We start from the raw sequence: 24,152 nt of genomic DNA on the forward strand, positions 1-24,152 counted from the left end.
TTTATTCGTTGCTAATACCGGAGTTCTGTATATTTATAGTCTACAGAAATACTATGTCTGCTCTATTAATTGTTTTTCCTGAAAAGATGTTGTCATAAATTGGTGGACACCTTTAGAAGAAGTTTTGGTTTCGTTGTATGATTCTTGATAGACTGGTTATGTATAACCAAAGTGGTTTTTATGATGCTCATACTTGAAAATTTGTCTGTCCTCGATTTCTTTTCTCTAAAACTACACTGTATTCATTACAAGTATAGTTTTTTGTAGTGTGATATGCTAGTTTAGATGTGCAGCTTTCTTTTAAGGCTCTTTTAAATGTCATGATGAGATATGTCGTCTTTTTCTGTTGGCATTGCTTAATGTAGCAAAGACTGTTGGAACTGTTTTTTCTATACCTGTCTTTCCTCAATTCTTTGCTTTCTCATTTCAAAGCCTACTAGAAGTATGAGAGTGCTGTGTCAGGTATGGCAATCAGCCTGTTTTCCCTTTAGTTCTTAAAAACTTGTTTATCTTTCATTCTTAAACTTTTATATTAAGGTTATTAAAATAATAGTAGTAGCATTCTTTAGCCTTATTGTTATGTCTTGTAATGTGTTTGTTGTGTAATGAACAAGATGTAAAATTCTGAAAAAGAGCTAAATATATTTCTATTTGTTGGTTACCCAACTGTAAAGTTAATTTTGTAATTTTTTTTAAGTAAAGCATGTATTTCTTATTCTTGGATATTAAGATATTAATTTTCCATTTTCCGTGTTCCATATGTTTAGAACACAGTTAGGCAAATGATAGGTACCACTGTTATAGAAGATAACTTTCAGGGTGGAATTTGGTGTTACAAATAATGAGTTTTACTATTACTTTGTTAGGAGACTTACATTGAAATACAGACAGAACACTTGCCTCAGCTGTTGCTCAGGATGATTTCTGCATTGACGAGCCATCTTCATACTTTGCACTTGTCCGAGCTTACTGATTCTCTCAGACTCTGCTCGAAGATCCTTAGTAAGGTTCAACCTCCATTGCTATCTGCTGGTACAGATGGTATCCTGCAGCTTCCTAGTGGACACAGCAGCTCCATCAAAGAATGGGAAAATAAAAAGGTAACTGATTATGGTTTGCAGCATCTTGGAAAAATACTTTTTGTGTGGAAGGAAAAAGTGGGCTTTCTAAGTCTGTGCTGAACCACCTACAAGTCTTTGATTAATTTAATATACAACAATACATGTGAAACTTGTATCAATGAAAGAAATTATGATTATGCACTTCATTGTGGTAAAAGGTCTTGATTCTTAAGGGGGTTTTTTTAGATTTAGTATTATACATGTATAAATCACTTCAGAATCAGGGCCAGAGAATGAACTAATCAACTAAGGTTTGAAGTTGTAATGCACTTCAAGAGTCTGATCACATAGAATAACTGGACTCAAAAGAATTCTCCATTTTGGTTACGTATTAGGCATATGTAAATTCTCCTCTCACCCAATTTATGTGCATTAGATTAATACCCATCAGTTATTTTACTGTTAAGTTCTTAGAATCATTTAATAAAGAAATAGAAGAAACAAACTAGCCAGCAGCTCTTTCTCTTTTAACATTGTCTAGTTTGCTCTACGCTACCATGGCTCTGTAAGGTATGTTGAGTGACATGCCCTGAAATCTTTGTTCTCTAGCTGAAGAAACGAGAGGAACATCATAGAATAATTTAGGTTGGGAGTGACAGTTGCAGGTCACTGCTCAAAGCAGGGCTGATTTCAAAGTTAGATTCTACTTTAAAGCTAGGTCAGGTCACTCAGGATCATATCCAGCTTAGTTTTGAATATCTCCAAGGATGAAGATTCCACAACTTCTCTGTACAGCTTGTTTGCACTGTGTTATTTAATCAGAATTTCCATTGTTGCAGCTTGTGTTCGTTGCCTCTTGTTCTTTCACTGTGGATTTCTGAGCATACCTCCATCTTTTCAACTACCTAATGGGAAGTCACAGACAGCAATAAAGACACCTTCTCCCCCTGACCTTTCCTTTTATGACAGGTGTTCCTGTGGTGGCCCTCCACTGGATTTACTCAGTACATCAACGTTTGTTTTCTACTAATGAGTGCAAACTTGGACACAGTACTCCAGATGTGGTCTTAAAACTGCTGAGCAGAGGGGACTAATCACTTCCCTTGACTTGCTGGCTATACTTTTGCTAATACGGTCCTGTATTTTGTTGGCCTTCACCAGAAGGGTCCGCTGCTGGCTCATGATCACCTGGTCCATTAGGACTCCAACATCCTTTATGCAGGATCCTATCCTTATTCTTTCTAGCAGCCAGTTGATACCTGCCTGTTTTTGTTCTTTTGCAGGTTTTGGGGGGTTGGTTTTTGGTTTTTGTGGTTTTTGTGTTGTTTTTGTTTTTTTGGTTTTTTGTTGTTTTTTTTTTTTTTTTTTTAATAAAGACTGTTTTGATTGAACGATGTTGCCCTTTGAACCTTCAACAGCCTTTTTCTTTCAGTTACAACTGACTCATATGTGGCCATGGCTTCTGTTAAGAGATAGAGTGAAATTAATTACCATGTTTCTGATTTCTTTTACATTGTATTTTATAAGACAGGGTCACCCTTTATGTCTTTCCAAGCTTTTTAGTTACATATTAACGCAGGAGACAGTGAAAGCTATCTCAAACAAATTTTCATTCCTACTCCATCTCTGGTAAAGCAAGATGTAATTCACCATTTATAATGATGTCTCTGTTTTTATTTATTAATGAAAAAGTTATTCAGATTTTTAGATTATGCTCAAATTCTGTATTTAAGATGGCTAGTGATTAGGATGTCAGACAGCAAGACAACTCCTGGGCCTGTTAGATCTCAGGCAACATCTGCCATTGCTGGTAAGATAGCTAGATGAGAAGTATGTGGGCATATTCTTTACCTGCATTTACTCCCACTGATCTATGCATTTCTGTTTGTTTCCCAACTCACCTCACATTCTCACCAGGAAGCAGAGACTGTGCTACCAGTTACCAACAAGACTACAGGGAGTTAGAGCAGCCCAGAAAACCGCTATGGGTTCTTATTGAGTAGAAATCACTCATCAGACTTGTGCATATTCTGAACTGATGATGAATTAAAGCACACAATGAGTCATGAAGAACTGTTGTTGCTGGAGCAACCCTTCTTTCTTGTTTCTAAGAGATGATTTTTTTTTTCTTTCTAGTTGCAAATGGTTAGTAGTTTTTAAATGAAAGTTTATTTCTTCTTTTATAATTATAACTTTGTATTTGAAAGAAATCCCCAACTTCCAAATCTCGGGATTGGTGTATAAAAAGAAAGATGCTACTTAGTTAAAGTTTTACCATATATACATCTATGAATTAAGATTCCATCCAAATTTAAGAGACAATTTCTTAAGTCATAGAGCTCAATTTCTCAATAAAACTTATGCTGGCTTTATTAGTATAAATGTGGAAGTGGGAAAAATGTCTTTTAGGTTATGAAAGATTTTATTCTTCATTTACAGCTCCACAGTTCACTTTTTTACAATGTTTTGACAACTTACAGTTGTAATGTTAAATGACACTGATCCTGCCTTCCTAATGAGACAAAACTTTAATAGTTGTGGTTCTTCTATCAGTAGTATATCTAGACAGTTATTAGGTTAAAATAACTTAATATCTAATGTGATTATTTACTTGTACAGTGGGAACTTCAAAAGCATGATCAGAAGTGTATACTTTTTCCTACTCTCTCAAGTCTTCCCAGTCTTCTTCACTGACATCTCCTTTTTGTCTCCTTTGTCGACAGGCATTTTTTACTCCTTTATGACTGCAGCAGTTTCTGATTAACAGATAAATATCTTGTCCTTTTGTAGAACATGCTAAAATCTGAAGTATTAAAAGAATCTTGCTAGCTAAAGTGACCATAACCAACATGGTTCAATGTCCTACTTCCTGCTGCAAGTGAGGGGTTTTCTTTGATGTATGGATATTTTGGTTTATGATGCTGTATAAGTTAATAATACCTGTGCCTATGCATTTCAGCATTCTTTCATAAAAAATAGACATGATTATGATATGAAGAAAATGTTAAAAGCAATAATACTTAAAGTATTTTACTTGATAAACAATGCTTTTTTTTTTTATAGTTAGCTTGGTCTGGCAAGCTTAATGAAACACCAAACATCATTTTGCATAAAATCTATTTATATGAATAGGTTTAAAACTGTGGAATAAAATTGTTGCTTTCAAATGGAGAAGCAAATAAATATTTTCTCACTAGGACCTAAATAACCCATTTTGAACAATCATTAAACTTTTATCTCTCAGGTGCCATCAGTTTCACTTGAAAATCCTAATGATGTGTTTGAAGACAGTGAAAACCCTCCAAGCAGTCGATCATCAGAAAGTGGATTCACTGAGTTTGTACAATACCAGGCAGATACAACTGATGACATTGATAGAGCACTGAATGAAGGTCACGGTGTGCCTGGCATTCCTATTATTGGTAGCACATCGTCAGAGACTGAGACAGCATCAACTGTGGGATCTGAGGAAACCGTTGTACAGCCTCCTTCCATAATGACACAGGGGACAGCAACTCGAAGTGGGAAAACAATCCAAAAGACTGCAATGCAGTGCTGTTTGGAGTATGTCCAACAGTTTTTAACCAGATTTATCAACCTGTATATCATTCAGAGTAATTCCTTGTCTCAGACCTTAGGGGCAGAGCCTCCAGTAGACCCCACTAGAGAGCAAGGACAGACCACAAAATGGGACAGAGAGTCACAAGTTGATGCTAAGGCGAAGAAGACAAATAAGAAAAAAACACCGAAAGAATACCTTCCTGCCTTTGTTGCTGCTTGTCAGCTGTATCTTGAATGTTCAAGCTTTCCTGTTTACATTGCTGAAGGAAACCATACTTCGGAATTACATCCTGGGAAGCCTGAAGTTGGTAAGCTGCACTCTTCTTTGTTCTTTGCTTTTAATTTTTTTTTTTTTTTAATTTAGAGTAATAGCAATACATGCAAAGCATGAATATTGTTTGCTGTCCCTCTCAGAAATGTAAGTTTCCTTCTCTATCAGTTGGTTTGCTTTTTGGAAACTAAACTATTTTCTCATAGATTTTAAGAATATTGCTGGCATGAGATTTGACACTAATTAGTATTAGGGTGACAAATATAAATTATGCAAACTGAAGCCTGAGAGTAGAATCTAGATTTCCAGATGTTCCTCTTTACTGTATTGATCCTCAATGTTTTCTTTGTCATGTTTTGTAATAGCCACAGCTGACATCAAGTATGCTTTTAGCTTTATTTTCGCGATTTTTGGATTGATGTGCACATTGATCACTTTATGCAATACATGGAAATTATAAGCTTCTGTCCAATAAAAATCATACCAGATAAGAAATTAATTAATTTTACTTTGCTCCTATTAGAGGAACAGTTCTTGCAAACAATTCTTCCAGCTACAGTTGCATTAGAAAACAAAATAAAAACAGTGGATTTTGTGAAGTGTGAATGTGTTCAGATAGGTGAACATATTCAGATACAGATACAGAAATGTGATTAAAATGTTGACAGTTCTGGATTACTGTAAAATGTGACTTTTAGATGGCAAATCCTTTTTACAGTGTGTAAATTCTTCAATTTACAGTTCTAATTCTGGTTCCACTTCTGGTCTGTAGCTTGAGAGTTGCTGCCTTAAAATGGTATCATGGTAGATATGCTTGGAGCATGCACGAAATAGTTACAATAATTTTGGCTACTGTCACAGTCATCTTCTGTGATTTTATTTTTTTCTAGGAAACTTTATGGTTGCAGCTTTTTGTTCTTATCCACAACTTTCAAAATCTATTAAAGGCCAAGCAGTGGGCTCTGCTTGGAGATGAATAGTTTTTTGGCTTTTGGAAACAAGCACGTTAATTTAACATGACTGCTTCTTCTATTCCTGTAGTCTTTAAGATGTGTTGTGTATGTCTTCATTATACAGCCAGGAGCAGAGCATATCTTTGACTTTGTGAGATCCAGGCATATCAAATATTTATGTCAGTTGAAGGCAACTTGGTTACAGCTGTTTATTAATTGAGGGTATTGCAATGCTAAAGGGGTGCTACCTTTTGTAAAAGATCTCGCACAGGATGTTTGTGCTTCTATAGCGTGACCCTGAAAAATGTGATTTTTTTGTTTTTAATTTTTTTTTTTTTCCGAATACTAGCAGCCTACAAATGAGTGTTGTGGCAGAAGACTAAAAATATTTTTTAAATTAGCTGTTTACTTATTACTTTTCTGTGGATATAACACTTTTGATTTTTGCTGCCTTGTAAACTGTAAAGCAGAAAGCCTGTAGAGCTTGAGTAATATGTGCCTCATATGAAGGCTGTGATTCTAGGAATCCTTTTCACTTCGTTGAATGTCTTGGATTTGCATTGCTCGTTCATCATCTGAACTTTCCCATTTGTGATGTTGCATTTGCAGTCTATTAAACAGTGTAGGTGGTTGAAATAAACGGGAAGGATTTTGTTTCAGATGTAAACATCTGTTGTACAGAATGACAGGGCAGATGGGAATAGTGGTGGCAATGGGGCTGCATAGCTGTCCCAGGAGTCCTGCTTTTCCCATAACAGAAAGTGCCAGTGGGACAGAGAATGGGAGAAGGTAGTTACCGTAATTCACACACCAACCTTTTTTTCATCTATTGATATGTTTTTGTACTGCAGAAGAGCTGTTTTTATGGAAGGGTTCCTAAATTTGGGACATGTTTTTGATGGGTTGCATTAGCGATGTGACCCAATTCCCTTTAATCAACGGTGAGAGTCATCAGTCTGTTTATTTGAAGGAGCCAAATTAATTTGATATTGATAGAACATAATTGTGCTTAAATTTTGCTGTATGCTTAATTTCTCAGGCAAATGCATGCTATTTTTAATTGAAGAAATTAAAAAAGGAACTGAGGCAAGCTCAGAATAATGTTTATATCTGTGAAGTCTAGAACATTATGTGGAATTGTTAGGTATATTTAGGCTCCAATTTACATTGCAAAATTAACTATTGTGGATATAAATTAGAAATTGCATCGTCCTTCTCTTAATTCCAAATAGATGCTGTATTTGTGCCTATTAAAAACAATTCTTCATTTGTGTCTGATTCTAGAAGCATTTGCCTATTTTAGGAACATGATCAATAGTGTCCTTTTGAAGTCTTAAGAAAAATTACTTTGGTGCCTCTAAAATAAAAGCGTGCATTATTCACTTGGAGAGTTGACTGTGAACTTCAGAGAAAGACACTTGCATTATCAGGCCAGTTTATGGTATTAACTGGGGGGATGGTAAGAAGGGGAAAAGAACCACCTACAGTGAAAGCAGAGTATGATCTAATAGGATCAAGTTTGTGCCACCCAAAACATTGATTTTCACAGATACTTTTACTTTAAGTGTTGCCAGGAAAACCGCTATATTTTTTTGTCAGTTTAAACTTAGTTTATATATATATAAATAATATATGTAAATAATTCTGTATGTATATTATAATATCTATATAATATATGCGATTTATTTTTTATATATATAAAATTTTATATATATATATAATATATATATATAAATCCCTACAGAATTATTCCACACTACAAGCTACAAGGTTAAGACTTGATTGCTGGTCAAGAATTTCCTGAAGGAGGAAAGTGAATGAAAGGATGTGCAAACTACTAAAAGTCCAGTTTTGTCTAAAACATGAAATCATGTGAATGCATTTCCATAAAATTTATTTTTCTCTTCCTTGTTCAAATTTTCCTATTTATTTTTGGTTACTAAATGTTTGAAGTGATACAGTATTACATTCTTAATTAGATTATTTAAAGATAGAGATACATCAAGAAGTGTCTTGCTCCTGCATACACTTTCCTAAACCCATAAAATGGGCGGGTTGAAATATGAATGATAAAGGACAATTGTGCATATGTTTGAGATATAAGAGGAAAAATTCATAATATTTAAAATAGTTAAATTAATGTATCATCTGTGATTTTTCTTTCAGACTATGAACAAGTACAACCTCCACTGTGGCTACAGACTTTAATGAATGCTTGCAAGCAAGCAAGCGATTTCAGTGTTCAGGGTGTTACTATTTCCCTTGTGATGGACTTGGTTGGATTGACTCAATCTGTTGCTCTCGTCACTGGAGAAAATCAGAACAGTGTGGAAACTGCTCAGCCTCTTAGCCCTAACCAGGGAAGAGTGGCTGTGGTCATCAGACCGCCTCTTACTCAAGGCAATCTGAGATACATGGCTGAAAAGACAGATTTCTTCAAGGTACAATGCAGTATCTCATTGCTGTTTTCTTTAGCTTTCTTTTCCTGGCTGGTGAAGACTGACAGTCTTGGCCACTTTACCATCCTTGGTGTGGTAAACCAAATTTTCTCTTTTCAAATTTTCTCAGTTGTAACCTCTGTTAGATTCTAAATGAAAATACATAGTAAGTTTTCCCACTGTGATTGTCTTACTGACTGCTTGGGTGACAATTGTTGTTTGAATAAATATTTTTAAAATATAAATAAAACCTGATTGAATAGCATAATTAATTAGCAGAGGTAGGAAACTGAGATGTGCATAACATAGGACTCTGGTAAACCACAACGTCTGCATTTGTGTAACTTATGTAAGAAATCATTTACAAAATATAATAGTCAGCAGGGTATATTACGTAGTTAATTATATTTCAATGAAAATTTATTTCTGGAGATGCCTGTGACTTCTGACTCCTAACAGGAATTTTTTATGTAGTAAGTTATCACAGTGTTTCAAACAGCTCCTTATGTTCATACAAACAAAAAAGAACAGTTTTATAGATTGCCTGTTGGTCATATAGTGTCATCAGATGTAATGTCTGCTGTCATTGCATATTGCTCAACATAGTCTAGAGCAAAACAAGGCATGATACTCATTCACTTGTGTCTCTCGCAACTTTTATTTTCATGTACAAAGCATATAGCTTTAACTCTTTGGGACCAGTTGGGTGATGGAACTCCTCAGCATCATCAGAAGAGTGTGGAGCTCTTCTACCAGCTGCACAACCTCGTTCCATCTTCTAGCATTTGTGAAGATGTTATTAGTCAGCAGCTGACCCACAGAGACAAGGCAAGTTGTTCATGTATTTACTAAAAGAAGAGTTAAGTATATAACTATAGAAATATATTTAGAAAAAGGACTTGTTGCCTCAGAGGAGAGCATAAATAACTTCAATATTGAAAAAATGTTGCCTTACGTTGATTGTTTCAAACATTAAAAATACTCTTACTTGCATGCAGAACATCAGATTTGTCCACCCTCTGACACTGCCACCCTCTTTCCTATATTTCCACTCACAAGAAACCTTAATCTTATGTCTGTAGTAGGTGAGCCCTGTTTTCATGACATCTTGGTGTTTCACAAACCTATGAAAAGTGTTTGTAATGGTAGTAATTGAATACAGATTTTCTAGATTCCATTCCAGTTGTCCTAACCACTCTTTTTTTCCCTGTACAGCTCCATCAAATTTAAGCACACTTTCTTTTGCTGCATCATAACCAACAGTAGTTCAGTCCTCTGGTGTGCTCCCTCCTATTTCATCTAATTCTTGCATCTTGTCTAATAATTTGTCCTAATATAGCATCTAGACTTTCTGCTTCCTCTCCTCCACAGAACTTGGAGAAGGAGCAACAGCCAGGTCATTGTCATCACCATGTCTCTGTTGCTTTTCTTGATAGTGGGGTTGGATTGCTTCTCTCTTAAGACAGTCATGGGTGGTCCCCTTCATCTTTCTATCCTTTTGCTTTCTCTCTTCTCTCTCTCTCTCTCTCTCTCTCTCTCAGCTGAGGTGTCCTTACTGCTTTTCTCTGTGTCACCACCTTCTTTTTACAGTTTGAGATCTGTTTTCAATTCCTTTCCCTTTCTGTGAGACACATCCTTATGAGTCTGCTGCATTTGATATTATTAATTTGCTGCTTCAGCCTTAATTCCCTTTCTCTTTTAAGTAGCAGTGAATTGGGGTTGGTTTTTTGTTTGTTTGGGTTTTTCTGTCTTTCTGACCATTTTTATATATTATCTGATTCTGGCTTTTTCTGTAAGAGTTAATGTAAATATAAGACAAAAGAGCGGCTTGTAATTAATAAGATTTTATTTTATTTCCAGGTCCCAAGAGCTGTGCTATATATTTCTGAGCTCCATCCTCTGACACTTGTCTCAGTTAATTATTTCCAGCTAAAGTGTTTCTGTGAAATTCTTTTCCCCTGTTGGGAAGTGGAGGAATCGCAATAACTAGATACTTTTGATGAAGAGGCTTCTGTACAGTTCTTTTCCAATCTCATGCAGCCCCTTCTTCTCTAGTTATTTCTCCTTAAAAGATGTGAATTCTGACTGTTTCTGCCATGTTTGCCAGTTCTAGAGGGCAACTAATAAAGTGCTCTAACAGTCATTGCCAGTTTTCTGAGCATCTGTGTCTTTGTGGGAAATATGCTTGCCTACTCTGCTCTGACTGACATGGCAACTGGGTTGTGACTTGTCTGTGCATTTCTTTGCAGTATGCCACTAAGGTTACTCTTTTCTTGAAGGTCTTCATTTGCCATCTCTGTCTCATGTCAAAAGCCATGGACTATAATTTGAGCAGAACCTCTTGAGTGATCAGAGAGGTTTGCCTTGTTTGCCTCCGATAACACTTTTTGTTTTCTTGTTATTATTTTGTCACTTGTCCTGTCTCCTGTTCTGCTACCACAGGTTATAATGTTTGCTCATGACCCAGCTCGGTGGATTTCTCCCATTCTTTATTGCTGCTCAAAGGTCTCTTATCTCACTGCTGGCTGTTTTTAGAAGTGATCTTGGCTATACTATTGATTATTTCTGGTTTGCTATCAGTTTAGCTAATGCAAGTAAAGCAGTATTTTCAAAATCTTTTGAAGCTGGCAGATATTCAGATTGTTGACAAACGGTGTTTCTTTTAGGTCTGTGATGAGCCTCTGTAGTTTCATGCTAGACAAAGGGGGCTTTTGAGCATTCAGCAACAGACTTGTGTAAGAGACTTTATCTCTTATCAAAAGTTATGCTCTGCTTCACAATATATAAAGCACATGCTTAGCTTTTACTGTTGTTAGTAGGAATTCTACTTGTCATGACAGGTACTCTATTTTTATTTTTTTTTTTTTTCCCTCCCCTAGAAATTTGTTTCAGATAGAGGCTGTCAATTTGACATTTGAGATGAGGCCTTTGTAGTGCTTTAAATTTTAGCTATATGAACTGTTTTCACAGCCCCAACAGAATGAACGATAGGGAATTACTTGCTTACACTCTCTGGCAACTCATGGTTGTGTGACTTCAGAAGCAGTTACCTTTCTGCCTTTCTACCAGAGACTAGCCAGGTCAACCAAAGTGACTGTGAGCCAGTCTGTCAATCACTGCGGTTCACAGCTTGGCATACTGAGAAAACTGCCGATGATTTATAGTTTCACTTATTAGGCTGGTCTGTGAACTGCTGTGACTGTGGATGTGGCACTCGCTCATTTCTGCCAACCTTACTGTGAAAACAGTAATTTCTTACATCTTCCCAGCATGGATTGCAAGGGCTTACATGGAGTCATTTGTATGTGTTTGAGAATTGGTATTTTCACTCTTTATTCAGCAGATGTTAGTGAATTGTTTTGTGTAACTATATATTTTGCAACAGTGTTGTGGTTTTTCTTTCCTGTGAGAAGTGTATTTTTTCTAAATACATGTGATACTTGCTTTACTTTCCAGAATGCTGCTGTTTCTCTTGGTTTTGTTTTGGGGTTTTTTTTTTACGTTTACATCTGATGTGATCTGTCTTGTGTCCTTTCTGTAATTTTTGGGTTTCATAGCTTTTATTTAAAATGTTCATTATTGTGGCAGATATTGCTTGTATTAGCTGTTGCAAAGTTTCTTAAGCTGTATGTTGTAAATTATGTCTGGAAGTATGCCAGATTGTCACAGTGGTATTAACAGTTTTTAGTTTGGCCTCATTTGGATTAGAGGTAAATATACCTACTGTTCATTCCCTATAAGCATATATTTTAAGAACAAATAAGTGAAAATTTTTGTCCTCTTGTCTCTGCTTCTCATCTAGTAATTTAGTTAAAGCCCTGATTATATTTGAAAGTAATTTTGATGGTTTATTCAGTATAACCATCCTGATTGCTGTGCTTTTGTTCATCCCTACAACTACTTAGTAGCTTCCTTGTCTCTTGGGTAAAGCTGTTTTTAATACGTGTACCCATGTATTTGTATCATAGCATGGCATTTACTATTGTTTACAGCCTTGCTGGAATAACCCTTTGCCTTGATCAGCCACAGTAAAGAGATAAAGGCATAAAAATTGTTATTTTAATACCATTTTCACCATTAAATATTCTGCATATTATTACTAGTCATTAGAAGTCCTTTGGGCAGTAAGCACGTCCTATTTGTCCAAATAAAACTCTAAGTTCCAAAGCTAAATTTGGCATGTTAGTGATAAACTCTATCTACATTGTATCTAGCTAGAAAATTCTTATGTCTCTTTCTAGTCAATTTATTTTCGTTCCCTTATTTCCATGGATACTGTGTTTAGTCCCATCATTCCAGACATCTCTAAAAATTTCTCTTCTTTCTCTGCCTCTATATGCTTGAGTTTTCATATTGAAAAGCTTGCATGTTTCTTCCTGCTCTCTCTTCATGATGTCTTCTAGTGCCTTGAGATAGACAGATAGATATAGATAAATTCTCTGAAAACAGAGCTGTGCAACTTGTGAGAGTAAAATAAGTATTGTTCGAGATGTCACATTAAGTATTTAAAACTTTTTCAGGCTAAACTTTGGGGGGAGAATTCCTTCATGCTACTAAATTGTTCCAGATACCTATTGTTGCCTATGACTGTTTGTAATGTTAGAAAATAGGATTTGAGTGCATAGTCAAAAAAGTTAATCTTAATAATTTCTTTATATCTTTTAAGCTGCTGTATACTCCCCCCCCCCCCCCCCCCCCCCCCCGTTCTTATCAGAGGCTGTTGTATTCTGATAGATCTAACTTATAATTTCGTCCACAGAAAGTAAGAATGGAAGCTCATGCAAAGTTTGCAGTGCTATGGCATCTCACCCGTGACCTTCATATTAACAAGTCATCTTCCTTTGGCCGCACCTTTGACAGGTTGGTGATTGCAAGCGTGGTTCAGTTGAAATAATTTTGCTTCAAAATCTTTAACTACATTATACTGGCATCATAGAATATGAGAAACTGGAGAACTACAGTGTAACTGTGAGAGCAAGGAAGGAGGACAGGAAATGAATTTGTGTTAGACAAAATTGTTTTCACAATGATGATTAGGTAAGCTGTAAATTTTTCTGGTAGCTGTAAAGAGTAGGACAGGAATGGTCACATGATTCATTGACTATTACTGTGGTTAAAATATTTGTGTATATTGAATATAGCGTCTGAGTTCTTGCTATGATTTGGTCAAAACAAAAGCAGGAGAGAGAAGTCAACCCAGAAGTGAATGATATGAAAATGGAAAGTAACAGTAAAGCTAAGAAAACTTAAGAACAAAATTGCAAGTAAGCACCAACATGTGAAAGTTCTTTTGTTTAATCCATGTGTTTTGTGTAAGATGTTATTTATGGCAAGCAGCAGAGGATTTCTGTTTTGCATTCTGGTATCAGGCTACCTTCTTAGAAAAAACTGAATGATCCAGACTCTGAACTAGTCCTCAGCTAGCACAGATGTTGTGGAAAAGTGCTTATTTAAATTTCCTTATGTATACTTAGCTGTAGGAAGCAGAGTAAAAAAGTTGTTATTTCTTTGGCTTGATACTGTCACTCATTGCAGAAGTGGTGATAAATTCTGTACATTCAGCTAAGAGCTTATGAATGTGTACCACTGGAGGATGTAAAACAGTCAGTAAAATTCAGAGTCCAATATATATATTGTTTTTCCCCAAATCTGGAAAGGATTCTAAAGGCTAAAACTATTAAAAGAAGACAATGACAGTAGGAAGTGGTGAATTGTCAAGTATTTTTCTCCTCTCCATTCTTGACGAAAAGATCTTTGAATAAGGTATCTTCTCTTTTCCATGCATCTGTGTGAATTGGCTTTTAAAGTTTTATCTTTTTTGTACTGCACTAGCACTTAGAAGGCAACCAAAGCTTGTTATGCTAGTAGCTGTAGAAATACTTGAACTGACTATACAACTGCTACTATTAGAGCAGCTATCTTAACTGACTTTATTACTAGCTCTTCCTGGCCATTTCTTCATTAGGCTAGACTGAAATATAAAACTTCAAGTTGCAAAGTTTGGATTCCAAAGAAAATACTGTTTTATATGGAGAAGACACTGGAGTATTTAGTGACATGTTGAAATTTATCATATATCAGATTAAAATGGGATTATTCTGTGAGTAGTGTAGAATTTGTGCTGGGTTCATTCTTCTTTCTATTCTAGATCTTTGTTTATCATGCTGGACAGCCTTAATAGCTTGGATGGTTCTACATGGTCAGTGGGACAAGCCTGGTTAAATCAAGTGCTTCAAAGACATGATATTGCAAGGGTTCTCGAACCTTTGCTCCTGCTGCTTCTCCATCCAAAAACTCAGCGAGTTTCTGTTCAGCGAGTACAGGCTGAATGTTACTGGACTAAATCTCCCTATCACCCTGAAGAAGAAAATGAAAAGCACTTTATGCAGAAGTTTAGCTGTGCTGATGGTATGTACACAAGAAGACTGTAGGAAGTTCCTTATTTAATTTCTTTATTTGTTATTTGCATGCAACATTAAAAATGTAGTGGAAATTTTTGAGGGTAACTCACAAAACAAAGTGCTAGAATAGCTACTGCTTATATGTACATTTGTGCATGTTTTTTGTAATTGAAATTTGGGTGTCCCAAGTATCGTTGTTTTATTGTTCTCAAATTAAGATGATATGCAAGTATTTTAATGCAGAGCATTTTCTTATGTCTTACTGAACTTCAGTAGAACTTAAGAGTATGGCTTGAAGCTTAACCAAGAAATGAAATGCTCTAATGAATTAGGACCACTGATGCAGGCCTGGCTGAAAACATACTGATAAGGTTTGAAGGTGTTGGCATGTATTGTGTAATTTTAGTAACATACTAGTAATTCTCTTTTATGAAAACACAAGCAGATAAGACTGCATAAGGTTTCATGGGACAATTATGTTTTTTTGCTAAGGTCTACTGCTAAAGCAATCTTGCTTTGGTTATGTGAATGTGTGTTGTTTGCATATTACCATTATTTTTTTTTTCTGCTGTGAAGTGGAAAGACACTATGTACCATACCTTTATAATTTGAAGTCTCAGTAATAGTTTTAATTCTGAATTTTAATTCTAAATTCTTATTCTGAAGAATAAAATATTATGTGTATAAAATTTTTTGTGTTTTTCTTTAAGCATTTTCCCATGTGCCTGTAAGCCAAGCACAACTTATTATGCCTAAAGAAGGCAATGAAAAACAACTTGCTATGGATGAAATGGAGAACTTCAGCCTGACTGTCAACCCTCTAAGTGACAGGCTTTCCTTGTTAAGTACCAGCAGTGAGACCATACCAATGGTTGTGTCTGATTTTGACCTTCCTGACCATCAAGTTGAAATACTGCAGAGTTCTGACTCTGGCTGTTCTCAGTCATCTACCGGAGACAACATCAGTTATGAAGTTGAAACAGAAAGCCTGAGTGCTCAGGATAGCTCTCAGACTCTGAGAGAAGACTCACCTGATGAAATCGTGCAACAAGTGGTTACAGATCTTATATGCAAAGTTGTAAGTGGTCTCGGAGAAGAGGCTGAACCAGTTAAACATAGTCTACACTCTGAGGATACTTCATGTAAATTCAGTCCTTTGGATAACTCTGTAGAGGTGACAAAAAATGAAGATCAAAATATTCAAAGTAGCCAGAGTAGTTTGCTTAGTAATGACAGCTCCCAATTGCTATCAGCTTCAACTGAGACTGGCCTTGAGAGCTTAAGAGATGAAATTTCAAGAAATAACTCTTCACCCTGTATTGCAGAAAGCCAGCAATCCCTCTCTGATCTCACTCTTGCTTCTACTGAATCAAAATCCAGAAAGCGAAGCCACAGTAGTATTCAGTTCAGCTTTAAAGGAAAGCTACCAGAAAAAACGTCAGAAAAAGAAACAATTGTTAAAGAGGCTGGTAAGCAACCAGGTGCAAAACCTAAGGTGAAAATAGCCAAAAAGAAAGATGAAGAGAAGAAGAAAGCACAAACAGAAAAGCTTAAACAAACAAATGTCTTCTTTAGTGATGGTCTTGATTTAGAAAACTGGTACAGTTGCGGAGAAGGAGAAATTTCAGAAATAGAAAGTGATGTGGGGTCCCCAGGAATGCGAAAATCTCCCAACTTTAATATCCATCCATTGTATCAACATGTGCTGCTTTATCTCCAGCTGTATGACTCTTCAAGGACATTGTATGCTTTTTCTGCAATTAAAGCAATTCTGAAAACAAATCCTTCAGCTTTTGTAAGTGCTATTGCCACTACCAGTGTCAACAATGCATACACTCCTCAGCTTTCATTGCTCCAGAATCTTCTAGCCAGGCATCGAATATCTGTTATGGGCAAGGATTTCTATAGTCACATCCCAGTTGACTCTAACCATAACTTTCGGAGCTCTATGTACATAGAAATTCTTATCTCCTTGTGTTTATACTATATGCGGAGCCACTATCCAACGCATGTTAAAGTAACCTCACAAGATCTAATAGGAAACCGTAATATGCAAATGATGAGTATAGAAATTCTGACACTTCTCTTTGCTGAGTTGGCAAAAGTGATAGAAAGCTCTGCAAAGGGCTTTCCTAGTTTTATTTCAGACATGTTGTCCAAGTGCAAGGTTCAGAAAGTGATCCTGCATTGTCTGCTATCTTCTATCTTCAGTGCCCAGAAATGGCACAGTGAAAAGATGGCTGGAAGAAACATAGTGGCTATAGAAGAAGGTTTCTCTGAAGACAGCCTTATAAATTTTTCTGAGGATGAAATTGACAGCGGTAGTACTCTGCAGTCGCAGCTTTTAAAAGTACTTCAACGGCTGATTGTGCTGGAACACAGAGTAATGACTGTGCCTGAGGAAAATGAAACAGGCTTTGACTTTGTCATAACGGACTTGGAGCACATTGGTCCCCAGCAGCCGATGACTTCTCTTCAGTATTTACATTCCCAGCCAATAACCTGCCAAGGCATGTTTCTCTGCGCAGTGATACGAGCTTTACACCAGCACTGTGCCTGTAAAATGCATCCCCAGTGGATTGGCCTTATTACTTCTACGTTGCCTTACATGGGAAAAGTTCTTCAAAGGGTGGTTGTTTCAGTGACTCTTCAGCTCTGCAGGAACTTGGATAATTTAATTCAGCAGTATAAATATGAAACAGGATTATCTGATAATAGGTATGTGTATGTGCAGGTGTATAATCTTTTTAAGCAGATTTGATTACGTTGAATTACTTTACAACCAGATTAACCCGTTTTAAAAAAAATGAATCTCTTATTTTAGGCCTCTCTGGATGGCATCAGTCACTCCCCCAGATATGGTTCTTACTTTATTAGAAGGGATCACAACAATAATTCATTACTGCCTCCTGGATCCATCCACGCAGTATCATCAGGTAAACTTATCTGGGTGTCTGAGAGGTTCCTGTGCAGTACATGTCAAATTAAGGACTGTGATTATACTAGCAGAATTGAAAATCTGAGTAGGAAAAATACCAAACATATTGTCTTAGCTATAAATATGTTTTTATTGATAATATATACATCTCAAACAGAAAAACAGTTTTCTACTAGTTATACTTTTAAGAGAATAGGCTTTGATTTTTTTTTTTGTTTGGTTTTGTTTTTTGGGATTGTTTTTTTTTGTTCCCCTGAAATAACTAAAGTAGGAATTCCTTAACTTTCAGACCTCTAAAATGCCACTTTTTAGAGCTGACTTCCTTTATGGAACTTCTCAGACTGATGCCTATACTGTTACTTTCTGGCTGGACTGTGTTTATCTTGCAATATGTCAAAACATTCTCTTCCTGCTCCTTCTGTATAGTCACAATTTGTCTTTTTAGTCAAGCAGTATTTTTAGATCTGATATTCTGAGCATAGTCTCTGTTAAGAATTTGGCCCAGATTCTGCAAGAAAATTTTTGTCCTGCTCTCTCTGCAATCTTGGTTTTGCCTTTTTTTTTTGTTTGTTTGTTTTTATACACCTTTGCCTTCCATTCATTTAAAAGTAACTGAAAAGTGGTTATTGTTTGTGCAAGTCAATAATTTTGCCTAGACTGTGTTACATTTAAAATTCTGAAATAATTGTTTTGTGAAGGTATAGGCAGATGCTACAAAATTGGTTGCTGTAGACATGAGGCCTCACATGTTCAGAGTACTTATGTTGTATGACTCAGTCAAAAGATTCTTTAATAGACTCAAAACCCGTACATACTATAAAATTATTGAAAAACTATTTTGAAAAAGAGTTAAGGTTGAAAGTTTCCATGTCTGTTAAGTCTCAGTTTACACTATTTTACTTATGCTGTTCATGTGGATATTTAATGTTCTTCCTCCCCTCTCCCCTTCAAATCCGCTAGCTTTTGGTTAATGTAGATCAGAAGCACTTGATTGAAGCACGCAATGGGATCCTATCTATCTTGCACATGATCATGTCTTCTGTGACTTTGCTGTGGAGCATCCTTCACCTTGCAGATTCTTCGGAGAAAACTACTGCTGCTGCTGCATCCATTACCACTATTAATCTGGGGTCAACAAAGGTCAGAATATCAGGGATAATATCGTTCAAGTTGTTCATTAATACCTGTGTCAAATTAAATCCAATTCCTTTCCCGTAAATGTAAATTGAGTTTTAATACCTTTGTCCTCACCTACTCATCCACCTTCAGAAACAAGGCTTTTATAAATGGGTATTGAATCCGCTTTTAAACTTGAGCGTATCAACTCAAGACAACAACGTCTCACCTGTTTGCTTTCTACAAAGAAAATTAAATCTATCCTGAAAAAATTTAAGCCACCCTTTTATGCCTCAAAAGATATAAAATATTGATGTAAAATCTTAACAAAAGAGAACTCTCCTCTTAACACATCTAGTACTCAGATACTTATGAACTAGTTCCTTCATTCATTCGGTTCCCATACAGTGATGTCATTTGTGCATGGGGAAATGTCATAGCAGATAGTGAGCTAGTAATAGTAAAGAAGAAAATCTGAGAAGGGGTCAAATAGGACTATACTGAGAATGCTGCCTAGCCCTCTTATTGGAAGCAGTTCAAACTTATACTTCACGTTATTAAATAGGAAATTGTCATTTAAATTTGAAATGTTTTAAAATAAGATTTCCTCAGTTGATTTGAATACTATCAGATACTGTTTGTGATGACGCTGTGTTACATCCTTTTCAACCTTTGTCATTCAAATTGAAGGAATAAAAAATAACTTATCTAAGACTCCATGTCTTTGCACAGACATCATCCATGGTCATATTTGTGCTGCCCATAGGGCTTCCTACTCACTGAAAGGAAGGGGGTCCATACTTGTTCATGGCCTATAATATTATGCTGCTTCTGTGAAAAAAGAAGCTTTTATACTCTGGTTAAACATTAACTCTTCTTTAATTTGCCCAAATCCGTAGTATTCAAAAGAGCATTCAACATGTCCTGTATATGAAAAAGTCCAGTTTGAATTCAGCTTATTTGGTGTAGTATCAGGATAGGTTATATTACTTTTTCACCTCATCGCTTTTGGGTAATGCTTTTGTAGCTGCCTGGGAGTTGGTGGATGAGCTTAAAAACACACAGAACTACAGAACAGAATTGTGTGTCTAAGTATAACCAAACTTTTTAAGCTTCAGTACAACTAGGTTGCTTTGGCAACCACACTCTTGACAAGTGTATAGTCAAGCTCTGGGATTGTATATAGCAGTTTCCTGCAAGCTTAGACAATTCCTACTGAAATATCTCTGACCAAGGTAAAAACGGCTTTCAGAAAACGGGTAGAAAGTGCATTTTTCTCTGAAATCTTCCTGTCATAGAAAACAGGACAAGAAGACAGCTCAGGAAATACATTTTCTGATCCAAGTATGCCTCAATAACTTCTGACATGCTTAAAACCCACATTATTAAGAGTTTCAACAGTGAATATTTCAGTTTCCCAGAGTAGCATGTTCTTTCTTTTAGGATTTTCCCACCACCCCTACTTCTTAATCTTTATCTCACTTGCTACAAAGCAAGTCTATCACTATTTTTGGCAGACATGAACATCATTTTCCTTTCTTCTTCCTAATTACCTTGTACACATTTGATAACTGTTTTATCTCCACTTATATGCTTTTCTCCTGACTATACAAACCCATTTCTGCCCTTTCTTAGAGGTCATACTCCATATCACTAATCTTTCTTTTTATAGTTTGAGTACTGTCAGCTTGTGGTACATTTCTTGAAGTAAGGTGGTGTCGTGGTTTAACCCCAGCCGGCAACTAAGCACCACACAGCAGCTCACTCACTGCCCCCCGCAGTGGGATGGGGAAGAGAATCAGAAGGGTAAAAGTGAGAAAACTCATGGGTTGAGATAAAGACAGTTTAATTGAAATAAAATCTAATAATAATGAAATACAATAATAATAATAACAAGAATTGTAATGAAAAGGAAAGTAACAGAGATAAATAAAACCTGAGAAAGACAACTGATGCAAATGAAAACAATTGCTCACCACCAACTAATCAATGCCCAGCCCGTTCCTGAGCAGCGGCCCCCCCGCCAACCTTTCCCCTAGTTTTGTTGCTGAGCATGACGTGATATGATATGGAATATCCCTTTGGTCAGTTGGGGTCAGCTGTCCCAGCTGCATCCCCTCCCAGCTTCTTGTGCACCCCCAGCCTACTCGCTGGCAGGGCGGTATGAGGAGCAGAAAAGGCCTTGACTCTGTGTAAGCACTGCTCAGCAGTAACAAAAACATCCCTGTATTATCAGCACTGTTTCCAGCACAAATCCAAAAGATAGCCCCATACTAGCTACCATGGAAAAAATTAACTCTATCCCAGCAAAAACCAGCACAGGTGTCCAAAACTGGACATGGTACGTGGTATCTTCTTTCAGGGGAAATATTTCATGTCTTTCATGAAGTGCTGCTATTTATGAATACTCTTTTCCCCTTCTTTGGAAATTGTCATGGTGAGTTTGTGATCCACTGTAATCCCAAGACTTTTCTTTTTTTTTTTTTTTTTGGTAGCACTGCTATCCAAATAATGTCTCATCCTGAATTGCTGAAGTTGTTTAGCATGCAAAGATCAAGCCTTTCTTGCAGCTTATCTTTTTTTCAGGATGCTTTTCGAGTTTCTCAGATCATTTTTAGTTCTGTACCTTTCTATCAGTTGCTTGCCGTTTCATTACCATTTGCAAATTCAACAAGTGTATTTTATCTTCCCTTTCCTTAGTCATGAATACAATGATTGAAAAGTATCAGATGTAGAATAGAGCTTTATGAACCCTCTGAGTCCATCCTTCCATTTTGATGAAAGTTAGTGATAGTTACCATCCAAGCATGGCTTTATAGCTAGCTGTTTTGAACATAATGCTGAGGTGCTTATCTAAAGGTGTATGTGTTCTGCTTCCACGTTTCAGAATTTGAGGCAGCAGATTCTTGAACTGTTGGGTCCAATTTCAATGAATCATGGTGTTCACTTCATGGCTGCTATTGCGTTTGTATGGAATGAAAGGAGGCAAAATAAAAATACTTCTAGGACAAAGGTATGTCTATACTACAGTGGTCGCTTCAAATAGTGGTAATAGCTTTAAGTGATTTAGAAGCAGTAAGGAGAAAATTCAGACATTCCAGTGAAAAAATACATATTATGAAATATGGAGAATATTTATATTATATTTCTAATCAGCAACTGTATTGTCAGGGAGCTACCAGTTTATTTTAGAATGAGATAATCTTCCTGAATTCTTCAGGAAAAGAATAAGTGATTCAAAGTCTCCAGATGAACTATTAGTCACTAATATTTCAATCCCATGAGGACAGCTGCTTAATTTTGGCATTCTGTGATCATAATCTGTGACATACATTTGATTCTTTTAGGTTATTCCTACAGCAGGTGAAGAACAACTTCTGCTGGTCGAGCTAGTTCGCTCTATCAGTGTTATGAGAACAGAGACTGTTATACAAACAGTGAAAGAAGTTTTGAAGCAGCCTCCAGCCATAGCAAAGGACAAGGTATGAAAACTGTAGAGATGCTATTGATTTATTTAATGTCATGTTACTGAAGGTTAGAATACTGATGGTATGGACACTTTATTCACAGAGCTGAGCAGTACAGTGTGAAAATTTTCACAATATCTGATAGATAAATGAACTTTTGGAGGGAAGTCATACCTCCTTAAGTCATTACCATTTACTGAACAACTCCAGAGTCCTGTTTACTGTTTCTGTACAAGACCTTGTTTTGTGGGGATAGGCTGCTTACATTAGGGAAACAGGTGCATACCCTAGCATCAGGTTGATTGATTTTTTTTTTTTTCAGGTGGGAAAGGGCAGTGGGGAAAAGAGGGAATAAAAAAAAGATAAGAATAACTTTATAGAGAGATGCCTAAATAGACATTCGTAATATCCTGTTAATGAATTAAGCCATATCTTCAGACACTGCAGTAATATTGTAGCATTGTCGGTTTTGCCCTGGCAAGTGAGGAAAAAAAACTCACTTTCTTCTTCCCGATGACACAGGTTTTGTATCTTTTTCTAGAAACATCTTTCGCTGGAAGTCTGCATGTTGCAGTTTTTCTATGCTTATACTCAAAGGTACGACAAGAATTTAAATTTTATTTCTGTCATCAAGAAGCAGATGGACAATTTGAATATTTTACATCTTTTTATAATCCCTAGGATGAGAAATAGCCTGTGTAATATAAATCACGAAGAAAGAATGGTTTTGAACTGTAGGTGTCATAAAAAAGAAAGGGGTTTATTTTGCGAGTTCCCTGGTTCTGCATCACCTTTCTTGCCCCACCTGAAAATCCTGCAGGAAATCTGTCCCCTTCCCAAGGAAAGCTGATCTTAATTGTGATGTAACTCATTGGTACCACTCCAGCCTTGGACTGAAAAGCATGCCTTTAGAGTACACTGTTCTTCTGCCTTCCTCCTTTTCTTAATGACTTGATGTAGCCACCTAATATTAAATGAAAAACAAAAGAATATGTATGAATGTTAATTCACAATATCTGACATGAGAATAGTGAGGTAGAAAGAAAATGGGGAATGCCTGAGGGAGATGATGCTGGTTTCATTGCCATTGCTGCTCTTTCTCTTAGGATTCCAGTGACCAGCTTAGTAGATAGCTGGGCAGCACTGCTCCTTCTGTTAAAAGATTCCATCCAGGTTGGTCTTCCAGCTCCAGGACAATTCCTGATACTTGGGTAAGTGCTCTTGATTATTTGCAATTTCCAAATAAGCTCAAATATAAATGTGTGAAATCATACTGAAGTGTTAAACCTCGTATGAGGTTTAACAAGGCCAAGTGCAAGGTCCTGCACTTGGGCCACAGCAACCCCATGCAACGCTACAGGCTTGGGGAAGAGTGGCTGGAAAGCTGCCCAGCAGAGAAGGACCTGGGGATGTTGGTTGACAGCCAGCTGAATATGAGCCAGCAGTGTGCCCAGGTGGTCAAGAAAGCCAATGGCATCCTGGCTTGTATCAAAAATAGCGTGGCCAGGAGGACTAGGGAAGTGATCGTGCCCCTGTACTCGGCACTGGTGAGGCCACACCTCGAATACTGTGTTCAGTTTTGGGCCCCCCACTACAAGAGAGACATTGAGGTGCTGGAGCGTGTCCAGAGAAGGGCAGCGAAGCTGGTGAAGGGTCTAGAGCAGAAGTCTTATGGGGAGTGGCTGAGAGAACTGGGATTGTTTAGCCTGGAGAAGCGGAGGCTGAGGGGAGACCTTATCGCTCTCTACAACTACCTGAAAGGAGGGTGTAGAGAGGTGGGGGTCGGTCTCTTCTCCCAGGTAACAAGTGATAGGATGAGAGGAAATGGCCTCAAGTTGCGCCAGGGGAGGTTTAGACTGGATATTAGGAAATTTTTCTTCACTGACAGGGTTATCAAGCATTGGAACAGGCTGCCCAGGGAAGTGGTTGAGTCGCCATCCCTGGAG

General features: G+C 36.8%; 1 protein-coding gene across 4 annotated transcripts in view; it reads left to right on the plus strand.

The window, feature by feature from the left end:
• Window positions 1-24,152, plus strand: part of DOP1A (DOP1 leucine zipper like protein A) — a 69,890-nt gene that overhangs the window by 30,596 nt on the left and 15,142 nt on the right. For all 4 annotated transcript variants that reach the window (XR_012775171.1, XM_075498274.1, XM_075498275.1 and 1 more), the window contains exons 13-25: window positions 867-1,100; window positions 4,306-4,930; window positions 8,013-8,287; window positions 8,960-9,116; window positions 13,048-13,144; window positions 14,433-14,692; window positions 15,396-17,403; window positions 17,510-17,621; window positions 18,584-18,763; window positions 21,627-21,752; window positions 22,087-22,221; window positions 22,748-22,803; window positions 23,313-23,417. Coding sequence is in view for 3 of the 4 variants with exons in the window: in XM_075498274.1 (XP_075354389.1) it covers window positions 867-1,100; window positions 4,306-4,930; window positions 8,013-8,287; window positions 8,960-9,116; window positions 13,048-13,144; window positions 14,433-14,692; window positions 15,396-17,403; window positions 17,510-17,621; window positions 18,584-18,763; window positions 21,627-21,752; window positions 22,087-22,221; window positions 22,748-22,803; window positions 23,313-23,417 (4,370 nt within the window). In the remaining variant the exon portion in view is untranslated. The remainder of the gene's footprint in view (window positions 1-866; window positions 1,101-4,305; window positions 4,931-8,012; window positions 8,288-8,959; window positions 9,117-13,047; window positions 13,145-14,432; window positions 14,693-15,395; window positions 17,404-17,509; window positions 17,622-18,583; window positions 18,764-21,626; window positions 21,753-22,086; window positions 22,222-22,747; window positions 22,804-23,312; window positions 23,418-24,152) is intronic.

Source organism: Mycteria americana, chromosome 3 (genome assembly GCF_035582795.1).
Source record: "Mycteria americana isolate JAX WOST 10 ecotype Jacksonville Zoo and Gardens chromosome 3, USCA_MyAme_1.0, whole genome shotgun sequence".
NCBI lineage: Eukaryota > Metazoa > Chordata > Aves > Ciconiiformes > Ciconiidae > Mycteria > Mycteria americana.